General features: G+C 39.4%; 1 protein-coding gene across 1 annotated transcript; it reads left to right on the forward strand.

Annotated features, from left to right (window-relative positions):
- The first annotated feature begins 58 nt into the window (after positions 1-58).
- On the forward strand, positions 59-11589 carry LOC118429750 (RNA polymerase I-specific transcription initiation factor RRN3-like). Its single transcript, XM_035840373.1, has 20 exons — positions 59-159; positions 1992-2094; positions 2724-2780; positions 2903-2992; positions 3363-3492; positions 3696-3737; positions 4079-4142; positions 4313-4382; positions 5794-5892; positions 6459-6557; positions 6707-6887; positions 7228-7358; positions 7715-7845; positions 8293-8337; positions 8489-8567; positions 8679-8733; positions 8946-9054; positions 9533-9685; positions 10148-10226; positions 10574-11589. The coding sequence occupies exons 2-20, from the start codon at positions 2002-2004 to the stop codon at positions 10709-10711; spliced, it is 1845 nt and encodes a 614-aa protein (XP_035696266.1). The 5' UTR covers positions 59-159; positions 1992-2001; the 3' UTR covers positions 10712-11589.
- The last annotated feature ends 89 nt before the right edge of the window (positions 11590-11678 follow it).

Genomic DNA, 11678 nt, shown 5'->3' on the forward strand with positions numbered 1-11678 from the left:
TATTTGAATAAAAATGATTAAACACTTAACATGACCCCTTATCAATAATGGACTCGACCCGGAAAAAAATCTTGATGCATTTCACAACTCGACGTAGGACAATTTCAGCCGGATTTGGACGGATTTCGGCGGTTTGGGCCGGTTTCTAGCACCCGAATGGTAATCTTTTGTAGAATTTGCTGAACCACTCCCAACAGGATATGTATTTGTCTAGTTGTTGTAGAGAGAAGTATGCTAAAAGGAGAAGTTGCTCTGGTGCACGTGTGGACATGTTGAGATTGCAATAATTTGGGGAGGGGGGTTTATATCTCTATCCGGCAACTTTAAAACTCCTTGATCCGGCTTGGACCCAGGTTTCCTTTTTTTCCATCGCTTGACAAGTGTGAAATAACAAGCCATCAATGATTTTAGTGTAACTATGATAAGCTAAACCAAATTGGTCTGGACATTAGAAAACAATGAATTCATCGACGCTGTGGCTATTGACACACTCAGTGTGCCAATAGCCAAACAGGCTATTGACACACCGAGATGCCAGTCAGCCAATCAGAGCTTGTAACGCTCCTTTCCGGCAATATTATACACAAGCAATAGTTGATTAGACATTGTTCGGAAGATTAGACATTGAAATCTTTGAATCTTGGAATGAACGGACGTATTCAAGTTATGCCCTACATTTGGCATCATCGTGTATGTTTGGCGTAGCGTAGTGGATAGGGAGTTGACCCGGGAATCCATGATAACAGCTCCGACCCGGTTCGAGTCCGCGCCGGAATTTTTAGTTTTTTTTTTTTGCAATTTTTCTTGTACCTTTTTAAACATCCATTTGATATAAGAATATTTTATATATAAAACAACTTTTAAAGTTTCTGTTAACATCATAAACAAAAAATAACACTGACCACAAAACGTCATAATTTTCGGCCGTGACGGTGTGGTTCCGGCGCTATCGGCAGCGACTCGGAAGAATATTTCTTTCACATTAAAAATAATGGAGGTAAAACAACAACTATAACTTCGCTTCCTTATAAATTTTGAGGCCGCAAATTCTCCAATACGGCAGGAATTCGTCGGTAAACAGAGCTGAAAACGTGTTCCTAACCGATCCAACATGGCTGCCATGATCACATGCGGTGACAGTAAAACTAGCTCCCTATAATTATATGATAGCAGATTCCGATGTTTAAAATTGTGCCGTAAACACGTGAAAAAGATTGTATTTTGGGTTGATTATGGACACAGGATGCCATTTGTATTTTTCAGAGTGTTGATTGTCAAATATAATCGTAAGATTTCCTCATTTTAGTGGTTTCTAGCACTGGGTGTGTCAATAGCCTAAACAGGCTATCGCCACACTGAGTGTGCCAATAGCCTAAACAGGCTATCGACACACTCAGTGTGTCAATAGCCTGTTTAGGCTATTGACACACTGGGTGTGTCAATAGCCTCGCTCATTAATCAAAACAAAAGTTTCATGAACTAAACTAACGTTATGTTATGTTATCCCCAAAAAGTTAAAGATCAGTGATGAAATTTTTCATTGTGACTGAAGAAGGAAGTTATATTACAAGTAGCTTAATATATGTATAAACCTCCCCCCATTACTTGAAGTAATTTCCAGAGGACCAAGAACCTGGACCTAATCGTCTCAGTGAAAACTTGTGAATTGGCAATACCCGAAACAATTGTCCATTTTGTTACAAAGGAATCTGTTTGACAGTCTCTGGTGTTTTTACAAGTCTAATGCCTATGTTAACTTTGACCATGTTTAACTGGAGGAACTTGGTAAAAATGACTATCAACTCCTCTCTACTTCCTTCTTGTTATATTTGTTCTTGGGTCAGCAAGCCTAAAAACATGTGAACAGAGTCATGGAATGCGCCAATAACATTGTGTATCAGCTGCATGAACATTATTTTTTCCTCCAGGGAGTATCAATGAGGTTAACCTTGGGATTATTAAATTTTTCTCATGAATCTCTATTTGTACAGTTTGCAGGAGATGTGTGACATCATGAGGGGGAAGGAAGCCATTGGTGTGAAGTCGGTCAGGTTTGGTGGGGAGATAGTGGAGGTGTTGAAGAATTTCAAAAGGGTAAGCTTCATATTATATTATTATAAATTTTCTGTTAGTACTGTGTTACCATAGTAATTCTTTTGTTTCTTGAACTTCTGAAGCTTTGCAGTACTGCTGCATGCTGTAATGTCCGACATACAGAAGTTGGTTACCATGGGCACCATATTTACTGCAGGCTCTGCATATCTCCGTTTACGTACTTTAGTAAGCTAATGAAAAGGGAGAACTAGCATTTTAAAAATACAGAGGATGGAACAAAGCGTAATCATACTACAAGAAGTTCAAGAAGGGAGAACGAGCCTATGGTAGTAGTGGTTTGAAGCATGAGATACAATATACTCTGCCTGACTAGTACTCTCCAAGCAGAGGTTTCAACTGCAACTGTTTTTTTATGTGTCTTAGATGTTTTTGTCAGGTTGTCTTTAAATATAATGTCAAGTTTTCTTCTTGTCCACCAGCAAAATTGGAGATATGAAGAAGATGGAAAAAATAGAGTGCCTGACAAAAACATCTAAAACATGTAAAAAAAACAGCCAGTGGAACTTCTGCTTGGAGAGTACTAGTCAGGCATTCTTGTCAGCGCTAGCTATTAGTAGTATTACATTTTTTATCCTAATAGAAGAATACTGTTAAATTTCATTTTTCAGGGTCAGGAAACAGAATATCACCTCCTTGTGCACCAGCTGTCAGACCCAGATATTAAGGTACTGAGACAACACCGCTGCTATGTTTTGGACTTTTGATTGCTGTTTTAAACTGTTGATACGTATCTTTGCAGTTGCATTGTTTTCTTAATTCCTCTGTCTCTAATATGGCTGTCTTCCAGTCCCAGACACTGATATGCTGGCTGAAGGAACTGAAAGGCTGTGTCGCCTTCATGACTAAAGAGTTTGAAACTTTGGTGGGGGTTATACTGGTAAGAACAAGACTCTCTTTATTTTGTTTTATTGTTTTATATACTAGGAGACTTGTTCATCTGCCTTCTCTACTGAAGATGTTTGAATACTTAGTTAATAAGGAAAATCTTTTGTTTGAGAATCATTTTTCTATTTTCTCAGTGCACGGTAGAGTATGCGTTTAACTATTGACACTTATGCTATACCTGACACAATCAGTTTATTCAAAGCATTTTCTTGATACACAATCCAAATGTTAATCAGACAACTGAATAGCTCTGACACATCTGACAAAAGCTATCTAGTTGTATACTATAGTTGCTCATTTTATTACCTTGATATCTAGTCATCATTGACATATTTTCATGATTTGTTATGATTTTGCTGCAGAAAATGAGCTGGGCTAACAGTGAAGATGAAGTAGTGAAGGAGTACCTGTCCTTCCTGGGGAACCTGGTGTCGGCACAGACCTTCTATCTACGAGCCTGTCTCAAGATGCTGGTCAAGACACTCGTACCAAGTCAGTAACTCATCTCTTAGGAGTATTGAAAAAATGAACCACAATATATGATGGTAGGAGTCTAAAATAGAAAGTTGTAGCTTGATTGCTAGAAGAGAAAAGCAATTATGTAAGCTAAGACCTTGATACCTTTATCCAATTCTATTGCATAACTGTGTCCGGAGGTGAAGATAATCTGACTGTTATATTGCTTGTGGTCACAGGAGTGTCAAGCGACATACCACTAGAAGAGGCTAAAATTGAAGGTAAGAAGCATTATAATAGTTATTTTCCCAGTATGTTTTATCTGTTATTTCCTACAAAACATATATTAGTAATGTATACTGTAAATGCATTTAAGTTCGCGGGGATTTAATTTCACAGTAGTGGAAAAAAGGACTTTTTGCGGTGGTTTTAATTTGCGGTAGTACGGTAGAGTGCAGTCTAATACCATAATAGAAAAATGTTCTCGGCTGTTTTAAGTTCATGGTGACGTGGTCACCGCGAACATTAATCCACCGCGAACATTTCTGCATTTACAGTAGTACCTAAGTTGATGGCCTACAATAGCAGGTTTATTCTGCTGCATATGTGTTTCTCTTTGCAGAGTATAACAGAATATTTGAGAATGCACACAGTGCATTGCAGAGAGTCCTACACATAGTTCCCCTGTAAGTATGAAAATATGTACACTTTGTAGAGTAAGTTTCTTTTAGCTCAACCTGAAGTTGAACTTACTATAAGTACTTATAGTGCTGAAATTTCATCAAGATTGTCTGAACCTTTATCTAGGTTGCCACAATTTTACAAAAAAATATGGTATTGATTTTTACTTCTGCAGAGCTCCCAAGTTTTTAGCACCAGTCCTGGTCGACTGTTTCCCCTATATGAAGAAAGATGCCTTTGTACAGGTAAGGTTTTCCTCTTCTGGACTTGCTCATTTTAATTCTCATTGTTTCACTTAAACCTGACATACAAGTAATATACATTTGAGGATAAAATACCGTATATTCTCGATTTAAGTACGCACTTTTTAATTCAAAATTCAAAAAGTGTCCCAAGTCATTGCCAAAGTCGGGGTGCGTACTTTATTTGAGGTTGGCTTCCGGACAAAATGGGAAAAGGAGCTGAAATTCGCGTAACACACAGCACACATGGCCCGTAAAGGCACCATTCTTGCCTGAAAACAACAACTGAAAACAACAGGAACAACTGCAGGAACCAGCTCGATTTACAATGCCACATGGCACTGGATCCCTGCCGAAAATGACCATGTCATTTTTAAGCCATGGAGACATCGATTTTGGATGATAATAGGCGTATAAAATGGATTGTTTACGTGCGCGCGTGACGCTGGATCTATTCCAAGATGGCGCTGGGGTTATTGGGGTCATTGGGACAGACTACTATTGTATGGGTAGAACTTTTCTGAGGGGTGATTATTTCTTCCTTAAACCGTCGAATTTATTTTGTTATTGTCGTTTGAATAAAGGTGATAAACGTTGACAATAAGTTGATTGTACGTTTATCAATTTGAAAACTATAAGGCATTTGTGTTTTTTGTCAACAAACAGCATGGTTACCCATGCTACTAATGGAACATCACATGCAGCAGTCGACGTCTCCAGAAGCATTTCGGCGGCAATTTCTTCACAAAAGACGGTCCGAAAGCACAAAACATCGTTTTCTTTGAAGTGGATCAAGATCAAGACCAGTTTCGGGAAAGATGGAAAACTGTTCAGGATGTTTTCATGTTCAAATGAACTGTAAATCAGGTGTTGCAGTGCCAAATTTGAGAACTTTGTTTGACATGCCATAGCCGATTTACAAGTTTGCAGAGACGGATTTGCCGGCGGAGAAAACATAGCGTTTTCATAAATTCAGAAGTCCTTGATTTAGGCAAAATTACCATCAGAAAAGAGATTAAACACTATTAATTTAGAATTTGTCTGGTGCAAAAGGTGTTCAAGATCGCTGGAGAAGGGGTGCGTACTTTATTCAGGTTTTTCCATTTTACGTTTCAGTGAGGCAAATTTGTCTGAGACTTGCCCTAAATCGGGGGTGCGTACTTTAATTGGGGTGCGTACTTAAATCGAGAATATACGGTACATCGTATGTGTCTGTGATGGTAATTGACATTCTGACAATTAAGATCATAGATTTTTTTCCTTTACCAACAGGCTTTCAACCAGTACTCTGATCCATCTCATGTTGAAATGACCCAGAATTTTATTGTAGGTTTTACGTGAAAAGTACACTGTAATTCATTTTTGATGAGAATACGGCCAACATGAAATATTTCTTGCTCTTGTGCCCTGACAGGAGTGTTATGTGAGGAACCTGTTACAGATGACATCATACGTGCCCAGCCTCAGACTGCCCATCTTGGAGCTCATCATCGACAGGATGATCAGAATAGATGTGAGTGTTCTGCGTATGAATATGTATCACCAAATAAAATGGCTGGAAGGAGGCACCATGCAAAATTAAAATTCATGAAGGAACACATTTTTCAAAGGCTATTTCCTCAAAAGGGAGATAGACGGATGCATGTCTGAAACAGAATACACTGATATGTTGTAAAACCTGTCCTTTTGTATGCAGAAATGCTAAATGTTTCTGTGTGGATAAAAGGTGTGAAGTTATCAGTAGTAATCTAAAGGGTTGATCATGGCAAAAGATGATTTCAAAATTGTGCCCAGTCTTTGTTACCTTAGTCTGATAAGTAATGAAGGTCAAAGTTACATGTTAAACAAGAATACCACATCTTTCAATGTGGATCACTGGGTAACTTACATATTTATTGCTTACCAATCCTAGGACTGCACAATAGGTTCATGAGATCAACACTGTGTAGATGTGCATGTAGAAAAACATGAACACCTCAAAAGTTTTCTTTGCTTTGTGGCCAGCAGAGAGCATTTCCCATTCCCCTGTAACAAAAGGCTTATAAACAACAGTGATGTTAATCCACCTTGTCCTTCCAGGTCCACGCTCCTAAACATGAACTAGAGGAGGATGAAGAAGAGGATGCAGAAGATGAAACAATGGAACACCAGGATGATACCAGTATCCTGTTTGAAATGGTAAGTAATGGCACTCTCATATACTACATTTCCCTACTTAAACGATTAGGATGATTATCTTTTTTAGTGAACACTTAAACACCTGCAGAAATGCACTAGAATTGAAAACAAAATGGAACTTATTGTCCTTCTCTAAAATGAACCCATAGGATGGCATGGAGTGTAGCAGTGGTAAGACATCGGAACAGGTGAAATCAGCACCCGATCTGGCCGTTACCATGGAGACTGGGGAGTCCAAACCTATGACACATGAGATGGGAGACAGGCTGGATGTGATGATGACTGTCATGCTGCAGTATATCAAAGACTCATGTCTGAACAAGGACACAGGTGGGCAGGTCAATGTAGTTACTTGGTGTGTCTGTGGTTATTTGAGTGACAGCTAGTGAGCAGGAATCACAGCAAAAAGTCAGACTTTATGTAGCTGGACTGGTAGGAAGTACAGGAAGTGCCAGTCAGAAACGGTAGAACTAGTCATTAATCAGCCACAACAGTCTGGGGCATGGAAGAGGGAATTGATTTATGGCAATGCGTTGATTTTGCTGTTTGTCCATGTTTTCGCAATAATAATTCTCTCTATATATTTTCCATATGCTGTATGAATATGATAAGCCTAAGTTATTGCCTTGAGATTGTATGCACTAAGTCATGTTCCCCTATCTTGTTCCAGGTGAACTGCAGACCCAGCCTACCATAGAGATGTTTCGCCACCTGCTGACAGCGTTTGAGAAGTTGTTACTGCCGACCCACGCCTCCTGTCATGTACAGTTTCTGGTCTTCTACATCACCTCCTTAAGACAGGCAAGTGGTGGAAAACTTCAGTGGTTTTCTACATACATCTTAGTACATGCAAACACAAGGCATCACATTTTATCAACAAGGAAAATCTTCAAAAGTGTAAAGCACAAAGTGGAACTGTATTTTGCAACAATGTAGCTATAATTTAGACATACATTTAGTATGAGTATATACTTCTGCAGTGGTTTTATTTTTGCACTTTCTCCACTGTAAATCCGTGACATCACTAATATATCTCCCTTGTATGACTTATGTACTACAGAATTGTTTCAACTGCAAACACCTTAAAATCTCCTTCTCCTTCTCAAAATAGAGCCACAGTGAAAGTAAAGAGATTTACTGTACTCCATCTGTTCCAGGACCTGGCCGATGCGTTCCTGAACTTCTGCTGGCGGAAGGTTCAGAGTCCCAACACACCGGTCATCCTCCGCCAGGCCGCAGCAGCATACATGGCCAGCTTCCTCGCCAGGGCCAACTTTGTACCTCTCAGGTGACCTGGGCTTTCATGTAGTCACAATTATAATGTCATGCAAGATGTACATGTAAACCGTACAAAATGTGTATGTTAGCAGTCCTACAGAATTTGGACATGAAAACCCTGTAGTTTTATACACACACCCTTGTGATCATTTATAATTTTGGACCTAGACTTGTAGCCTGCATGTGATCGTGTCTTATTTGGTTCTTGACTGCGCTCCCACAGTCAGAATTATGTGTACGGCACGGAGACTAAACCAGCCACAAGCTCACGGCAGGTGGAACACACTGTCCACTTGTCAGAGTGGAAGGCTTACACCTTTCCAAGTCGTTAATGTTTGACTTGTGTCCGCTGTCCAGTGTGGTACATGTACCTATGCCATTTGAGGAGAAGCCAAAGATATCTACATTGTTCCAGGATTTCTATTCTGATGTGATGATGTTTTTTGTCCTCTCACAGCACAGTGATTGCTTGTCTAGATCTCCTACTGCCATGGATACACAGGTAAGGGAACATGTCATATCATCTGAAAATCAAGTTAAAACTCCCTAAAATCAGACAAGCACAATCAGTGTTTTCAGTACTTTTAATGAAATATCTTTATGAAAATATTTCATTGCCAGGATTCATCGTGTCTATCCTGTTTTATTTGCAGATACATAGATGACCAAGATGGCAGCACGAGGTCTTACCCTGATGTCAATCTACATGGAACCTTCTACTCTGTGTGTCAGGTAAGATTCGCTCATGTGCTAAGAGAGTGTCCCTTCCATTTTCTGAATATCATAGGTTCATTCAAAATTGTCTAGTCATTGTGTAATCAATGTTGTATTATTTGCCCACAGGCTGTGTTCTACATGTTTGTGTTCAGACACAAGCAATTTGTGGAGTCTAAAAAGGGTGAGTCAATTCTTGCCTTTTATAGAAACATAAATAGTTCTTCTTCATTGAATAAACTAGGTTTTGCTTAATGTATGGTGACAGGTTGAACAGAGATTAAAGTTAAGCATTGCTGTAACAGAACGTTTTTGTCCATTGTTGTAAAAGAAATTGTGATGCATGTAGTACAAACATCCATAAAATTTCTGCATTGCTACTGTTTGTCTACTTAGGCTTGAACTACATTCGGGGACTGAACTTTGACCGAGTGATAAACTGCAGACTGAACCCCCTGAAAGTGTGTTTACCAACGATAGTCAACATGTTTGCCTCCATTACAAGGTAAAGCCAACTTGTTTGATTCAGAAATATTGTTACAGCTGCCATGTTTTTACATAGACATAGCCATGTGGAGTTACATGTGTTTAAATCTGATATCAACTCAATGACCCACAGTCCGCTCAGTCCTGCCTGTTGTTGTTGTTGATGCATGTTGTTGTTGTTGTTACAGGATGTACCAGATAGTCATGTGTTACACCATCATGGAGAGGAACAACCGCTCAGTCCTGCCTGTTGTTGTTGTTGATGCATGTTGTTGTTATTGTTACAGGATGTACCAGATAGTCATGTGTTACACCATCATGGAGAGGAACAACCGCTCAGTCCTGCCTGTTGTTGTTGTTGATGCATGTTGTTGTTGTTGTTGTTGTTGTTGTTACAGGATGTACCAGATAGTCATGTGTTACACCATCATGGAGAGGAACAACCGCTCAGTCCTGCCTGTTGTTGTTGTTGATGTATGTTGTTGTTGTTGTTACAGGATGTACCAGATAGTCATGTGTTACACCATCATGGAGAGGAATAACCGTTCAGTCCTGCCTGTTGTTGCCAGCAGCCAGGGAGGACCCACTGATGTCACCAACCTCAACCCTCTAGATGCATTCTTCCCCTTTGACCCCTACATGTTGAGTAGGTAAGTACAGCAGAAACCACCACCACATCCACGTCTTCTGTACTTAAGTTCTGACTGCCTAACTCCACTGTTATACTATCAAGTTTTAGTCAGAATTTTGAGAGCTGTATCCTTTGTGTTGCTTTTGGAATTTGTTGGAAGAAAAAACTGCTATATCAGGCTGCAGTTAAATCACATTTGCTTAACTACAGATTGGAAAAAAAGTATTTGAACAAGTCAAAGTTGTTACTAGTATGATAGATTAGCTAGCCTGTGATCGTGTCTTATTTGGTTCTTGACTGCCCTCCCACAGTCAGAATTATGTGTACGGCACGGAGACTAAACCAGCCACAAGCTCACAACAGGTGGAACACACTGTCCACTTGTCAGAGTGGAAGGCTTACACCTTTCCAACCTTCCCCACTGGACAAGCCGTTCCTGTTGAGTTGTGTTCAGTGTCTAATGTCCTGTTGTTGTGTGCAGGTCCAAGAGGTTCATCCAGCCCCTGTACCAGGAGTGGGAGGGCAGCGACCCTGATCAAGATGAGGCCGCCAATTCTGAGGTGAGACATAACTTCTTGATTTTAAAAGTCCATCAAACAAAGTGTATTTTTGTACATCATTATAAATTGGGTGCAGTGAACCTACTTCTTACTCCAAGACCAAAGGGGAGTATTGGAATTTTTCCATTGTTCTGACCAGATAAAGAATGTTTCACTACCCCCGCTGTATGACATGTGATGCAGGAAATGTTTTCATGTAATGGCCACAAATTACACAATACAGTAGGAACAACAATTTGTCAGAGAATCTGTAGACGTGTCAGTGTGGCTGTGATAGGCACCTGTATAGTCTTAAGGTGATGAGGGGAGAGAATAATGAAATGGAACGTTTGTTGATGTGTTTGTAGGAGGATGAAGATGACTTCCTCCAGGGTGCCATGTCACCAGGGACCCCCCACATGGGCACCACACCCGGATCTATCCCAGAACTCCCTGGCTTCAGGAAAAGGAGACGCACAGACAGCAGCTGTCTATCACCACCCTGAACTCTCACAGGATGACATGGCATATTTTTATGTGTTTGTACATGTACTCACAATACAGCATACATGTAACATGGCATTGTACATGTACCATGTTTTTGTATGTTGACTCATATATCATAACATGCCATTGTACCATGAGTTTGTACATGAAGTCACACAGCATAACATGGGCCTTTGTATCATCCATTTACACAATGACTTATGACTAGTGCTGTCATGTTGCCAGAGATGTACATAGATCCAAGATGACTTTCAGCTACTCAATGTCTAACATTGATTCTAGGAAAGGAATTTCTTATTCTCTAGAGCGCTGAAACTAGAAGTACTAAGGGTAAAGAATAACTAAATGTATAACCCCTCGCTCACATTATTGCTTCACTTGCATATTCATATCCAATACATCAATACATAATAATCACATAAAGATGTGTCTGCAGGTTATTGTGCATGAAGCATGGCTACCAGTTTACATCATGTAACAATGTTTGATATTTACATAGACTCAGTAAAATTTATGTTGCTGACTAGAAAATGCATATGAGTACTGCAAACTCTTTGTTACAATGAGACTTGGACTGGAGTACAGAAGCATTTGTATGGTTACCTTCATCTCACCAGCTATTGTATATACAAATTTACATGTAATATAAGTTAACATATTTGGTGGGGCAGAATAAGATGTAACCAGAAGAATGATATATCTAACGCTATATATATGTATTGTATAATAAAACCATCACTGCCACTTTCATTCCAGTGTTTCCAGTTTATATGCACATACAGTATTTTCAAGAGTAGAAAACAGTTAATGTTACATGTTACATGCGGGTAGTAGTATGTGGTGCAATATGCAGATGACTTATCTAAGTTGTAGTTCATTGAAATTGATTAAAAAACAGTCTGTTGTAGCAGTGTTACAATATTTTCCAAAGTTATTCAACAATGACTGTAGGAATTTGTTTCTTTT

The sequence above is a fragment of the Branchiostoma floridae genome, chromosome 13 (assembly GCF_000003815.2).
Source record: "Branchiostoma floridae strain S238N-H82 chromosome 13, Bfl_VNyyK, whole genome shotgun sequence".
Classification (NCBI taxonomy): domain Eukaryota; kingdom Metazoa; phylum Chordata; class Leptocardii; order Amphioxiformes; family Branchiostomatidae; genus Branchiostoma; species Branchiostoma floridae.

What these genes read in the sequence shown, in the direction of transcription:
- LOC118429750 (XM_035840373.1), top strand. Translation starts at nt 2,002, where the DNA reads ATGTGTGACATCATGAGGGGGAAGGAAGCCATTGGTGTGAAGTCGGTC. An exon ending in AGAAGAGGCTAAAATTGAAG is followed by an intron (nt 3,738 to 4,078) that starts GTAAGAAGCATT and finishes TTCTCTTTGCAG; the next exon opens with AGTATAACAGAATATTTGAG. An exon ending in ATGTCTGAACAAGGACACAG is followed by an intron (nt 6,888 to 7,227) that starts GTGGGCAGGTCA and finishes ATCTTGTTCCAG; the next exon opens with GTGAACTGCAGACCCAGCCT.